At 38.9% G+C, this 5,364-nt stretch overlaps 1 protein-coding gene and 1 pseudogene across 1 annotated transcript in view; both read right to left on the bottom strand.

Moving 5' to 3' along the window:
* LOC123957487 overlaps nt 1–1,781 on the bottom strand; it is a 2,674-nt pseudogene extending 893 nt beyond the window's left edge.
* A 3,157-nt stretch (nt 1,782–4,938) lies between these two features.
* Nucleotides 4,939–5,364, bottom strand: part of LOC123958213 (protocadherin gamma-A6-like) — a 2,312-nt gene continuing 1,886 nt past the window's right edge. Inside the window, exon 2 of the mRNA XM_046031469.1 lies at nt 4,939–5,352. Within this exon, the coding sequence (XP_045887425.1) occupies nt 4,939–5,352 (414 nt within the window). The remainder of the gene's footprint in view (nt 5,353–5,364) is intronic.

Below are 5,364 nucleotides of genomic sequence, written 5' to 3'. Positions count from 1 at the left end.
TTATAGGAGAGCCAGGCATTCTGTCCAGAGTCCACATCAACAGCCACCACTTTAGTGACCAGATAGCCCACATCTGCTGAACGAGGCACCATTTCAGCCACCAGAGAGCCACCAGTCTGGACTGGGTACAGAACCTGAGGGGGGTTGTCGTTCTGGTCCTGAATAACTAACTTCACAGTCACGTTGCTACTGAGTGGAGGGGAGCCTCCATCCTGCGCTTTGACGCGGAACTGGAAGTCTTTGATCTGCTCGTAGTCAAAAGAGCGCACTGCATGGATGACTCCACTATCAGCACTAACGGACACATATGAGGAGACTGGCACTCCGTTAACAGAGGAGTCCTCCAGTATGTAAGAAACACGCGCATTCTGTTTCCAGTCAGCGTCTCTGGCTTTCACTGTGAATATAGAGAGGTCTGGTGTGTTGTTTTCTACAATGTAGGCCTCATATGAGCTCCTCTCAAAGACAGGCGCGTTGTCATTCACATCAGAGATCTGTAAGGTGAGAGTGACGCTGCTGGAGAGGGAGGGCACTCCCTCATCAGAGCAGGTCACTGTTATATTATACTCAGAGGCTCTCTCTCTGTCTAAATCACTGTCGGTTACTAGGCTGAAGAATTTTTTCGACGTTGTTTTCATCAGAAACGGCATGTGTTCTTCGATTTTACATGCGACTTTGCCGTTTTCTCCAGAGTCAGGATCTTGGACATTAAATATAGTCACTACAGTTCCTAGTCTAGAATTTTCTGATACTGAATTAGTCTTGGACATGATATTAATAGACGGGTGATTATCGTTCGTATCTGACACATCCACAATAATCTTACATGAATCTGTTAGCCCTCCATCATCACTAGCTTGTACGTGTATTTCATAATGTTGTGACTTTTCATAATCCAAGTTTCCAGACAAAGCTACCACACCTTTTTTTTCGTCGATTTGAAACAAAAGAGGTACATCATCCAACGTGTTTGTTATTGAATATGACACTTTTCCATTTGAACCTTGATCTACATCTACAGCACTAACGGTACACAAAACCGTGCCCTTTGGAACAGTTTCCACTATAGTAACCTTGTATACCTCCTGCGTAAATACTGGGGCATTGTCATTAGCGTCTAGTACTGAAATGTCTACTCGCATTGTTCCCGACAGCTGAGGATCTCCACCATCAATTGCTGTGAGAGTTAAAGAGTGGTGCTCTTGCGCCTCTCTGTCCAGATGTTTCTGCAAAACCATTTCCACCTTTTTACTTCCATCTTGTTGATTTTGGAGTTTTAGATGAAAGTTGTCTGTAGGTTTAAGCGAATAACTCTGCAATCCGTTCACACCGACATCTAGATCCATAGCTCTTTCTAGCACAAATTTTGCTCCAATCACAGCCGACTCACTAATCCTAAATTTCATTTCATCCTTTTTGAAACTGGGTGCATTATCGTTGATGTCATTAATTTCGACTGTAACGGTGTAGAATTCAATCGGGTCTTCCAGAGTAATTTGAAGATGTAAAGCGCAAGGTGTTGTCTGTCCACAGAGCGCCTCTCTGTCGATTCTCTCTTTCACTACCAGGGCTCCTCTGTCTTTATTCAGCTCGATGTATTCTGCATTGTCCTCTGTATATATGCGAGCTTTACCTGACTTCAGTCTTTTCACGTCCAAACCTAAATCTTGCGCGATGTTACCAACTAGAGAGCCTTTTGGCATTTCCTCGGGAATGGAGTAGGTGACCTGCCCGAACACCGAGCTGAGGGAAGACATCGTGAAAAACAACAGTACTTGCCATCTTATTGTTCTGTCCGACATTTTATCTTCGACAAATACCGCAAAGAGATAATCCAAAGCGTTTATGTCCGTTTTTTTATAAAGAATCCAGGGTAAGATTGATTATCTTCGTGTTTCTTGAATCCAAAATAAATGAATCGCAGCGCGGATTGTCTCCACGTTTCTGCAATGACGCTTGTGTGCTGTATGTGTGTCTTTTTCTCTGTTTAATATAACACATGATGGGGGCAGGCTCTACATTAGCCAACAGCGGCCCTGAGAGTCCAAACACTTGCACTGCAGAAAACTTCAACATGAAGGACGAGGTTCATTATGACGAAATAAATATGACTTTTACTCATCACAACATGAATCAAACAATGCCTTAGTTTTGAAGAAATTAAATAATATTTAACTGCTCAATGAATATGTGCTATGTTGATAACAAATACACAAGAAGTTCAGTTGTTATGTAAGAAGATTCTGCAATTAAGAATGTAGTAAATTAAGAAGAGATTATAAATGGATCTTGTCTAGTTGATCAGAAACAGTTAAAACATTATCTCTAATAAATGCTGACTTAATAGTTAACTTATTAGAACTGAAAATATTCATCTGAACTTGTTGTTTGCTACAGAGACAGTGCACAAGATGACTTGCACCACATATGCAGCTTTGAAACATTACTCCCTCATTTACATCTGATTTAATCCACCTAGAAGGGTATACCTGAATTTAAACTGACACTATAATATAGTACATTTACAGACTATGTTCTATTAACTCTCGCATGCCTACACAGGCCTGAACTGTAATTAAAGTGATTTACATTCTACAGTTTTTAAAACTATTTTGTTTTCTTCTTACAGCTCCACACTGTCCATAAAAGTAGTTCTTTGGATCAAGATGAAGCAGGATTTCAGACAGCGTGACTTTTTACGTTTCACTGAGATATATAGATACAGCAAGGTAGTGCAGCTAGGTGGACTGTAATAAAAGAAGATCACAACAACGTAACTATAAATCTATGACCATGGGTGGGTCTTTGCTGATGACTTAATAGGTGATCAACAACAAGTGGATAATGCAGACAACATGCAAAGTTAGGATGATGGTAGTGGCAATGCTAGAAAGGTGTATCTGGTCCTATTAACATGGACACTGAAGAGCTCATTGCAGGCAATGAACCTAGAAGATCAGTGGATCTTTCAAAGTCTGTGCTGGGTAACTTTAACTCAATCAAAACTCAGTGATTCCCACACTATTTAACAGTATGCTATTTAGATTATTTACCAAACAAAATACAGAGAAGTGGTGAAAGGGGAGAAATCAACTGTAATGATAACTGAAATACAGAACAGTAAAGCAGGGAACAACCACACTGACTGTTAATTGATGTGTCATTGCATGAGAGTCAAAAATACTCCCAGGCCCCAGACAGACTATATGTCTTCATATCCACAAGTCTTCAGCAACAAAACAGATTACTTCTTAACATTCCATGGGATTATAAGAACATAAAAATGTAGAATAATAGAAATAAATGCTATAAATGTACATTAGCAAACATGGAGGAATAACTTTCTGGAAAGGGTCCCTGAAATGATGTTTCAGAGTGACTGGGCATAATTCTTCAACTGTTTCACTGGCATGTCTTTTGCATTGTCCCTCTCTGGATAGCGCTGTCCATGACAATGGTGCTGAATGCACAATAATATTAACCAACTAACCAATGACATGGCCCGTATTTTTAATTACAAAAGACCAAGAATGTTGCAGTTCTAAAGAAGGCTACAGTAAAATTGCTTTTTAGCAAATATTTATGATATTTAACAGGAAAGAGATTTTCAGATTAATAAAAAACAGTTACATATGCCCTTATCAAATATTATACTAACATCCACAAAGGCAGAATAAATAAAAACATATTATAAAATTAATCTAGTCAATCTCTGAGTTTACCAAAACTCTAGAATCAAAAGTCGTTTCACAAATCGTAGGTCCAACAAGACAGATGACATTTCCTTTAAATAAGACAACTCATACAAAAAACGCTCATGAATGTGGGCTGACTTGCTGTAGTCAGTGTGCCAGTATAATCTGAAGCCTGGTTTGCATGACATATTTTAAAGTCTACCATATCGGAGTCTCATGCGTTGCATCATCCCAACATTCTTTAAAATTGTACTAACTGTAACAGAGAACTTTCAGCACTGTGTTTTAATGCAAAGCGATAAAAGCTAATAGCAAAATTGTAGCTTACAAAGGCAGACTCAAATTCAAAACTGACTTCTAAACTGTTTGCTTAAAATTCATAAGATCCAATCTCTCTAAAAGCATCCACAGTGGACAGATTAATACATTATGTGTCTGTGACAGAGTCAGTAAATTTGTAGACTTCAGTTAATGGTTGGAAAATAATTAACAGCTGCAGACTTAAACAAGGCATAGCTTGTAGTAAAGGAAATTATAAATGACAAATATGTAATCACATAATATAGGCGGATATGAAAGCAAGCCAGTAGGAACAAATGTGATAACAAATGAATGCACACTGTGAATCATGCATGTGAGCATGCCAGATCATCAATATGTGCTGTCACGTTTGCAACGAACAACTCAAACACTCACTGTAAACTAGTTATGCCAAGGGACATGTCAGCCAAACAAAAACTCTTGTTGTGTCTGTCAATCTGTAATGTTCTAATTAAAGTTCTTCGCCTAAATATCCTACTAAAGGATAACTAGAGATAGCTGATACAGGACAGTTCTGGAAAATCCTGGATTACATTTAACTGCAATATTTTTTAGCATGAATTTCCGTTTGTTTAGTAACTATATTAAAAATTATTCCTAATGTTTTCACACATTTAATCTGTGATTAAGGTTGGGCTTGTATGACTAAGGTTAAAAAGGACCAAAACCTATAAATTGCTGAATTTTTCTCTGAAGAACACTGGATACAAGTTTTATAAAACAATTCAAACGTGAAGTATTGGATATTAAAGGTGTATTTTTAAAGCTGTTAAGGACAGTAGGTTGTAAGGATGGAAAACTGGATAAAGAAGAAAGCATATGTTAATTACATTATGATTCTTAGCTTTCCATGAAGTTTAGTGAGCAACATGATTAATAGATAAAAAACGATGCGGCCAGTAAATGTGTAATGCAACACTTTTCATTCCATGAGACTAACCTCTAGAGGAGAGTCTGGTTCATCCAGGATGCTCTTTTCACTCTGTATCCGCTGCATCGTCCCTGTAGAACTGGGGTCCATTATCAGCACGTTCTGACTACCAGCTCTGCCGAACTTACAGTCACTCTTTCTGGAGTCAGTCGTCCTGCACACCTCGTAGTTGTACACGTGCTGGAGAGTCCCTGTCCCCAAAGTGTCTGAGTAACGTGGTGGATAATACGGAATCACAGGGAGATTGGAGTGATACAGGACGCGAGACTGTCTCCATCTGTAGATTTTCACTGATATAATAACCACTAAACACGTGATGAAGAGGAAGGAAACTACAGCCAAAGCCAGCACTAAGTAAAAAGTCAGGTTGTCATTGTACTCCTTGTCGTGTGTAAAGTCAGTGAACTCCGACAGCAC

Source organism: Micropterus dolomieu, linkage group LG19 (assembly GCF_021292245.1).
Source record: "Micropterus dolomieu isolate WLL.071019.BEF.003 ecotype Adirondacks linkage group LG19, ASM2129224v1, whole genome shotgun sequence".
NCBI classification, from domain to species: Eukaryota; Metazoa; Chordata; class Actinopteri; order Centrarchiformes; family Centrarchidae; genus Micropterus; species Micropterus dolomieu.
Note: the sequence above shows the minus strand (reverse complement) of the source record. Positions and strands in the feature narration are given on the sequence as shown.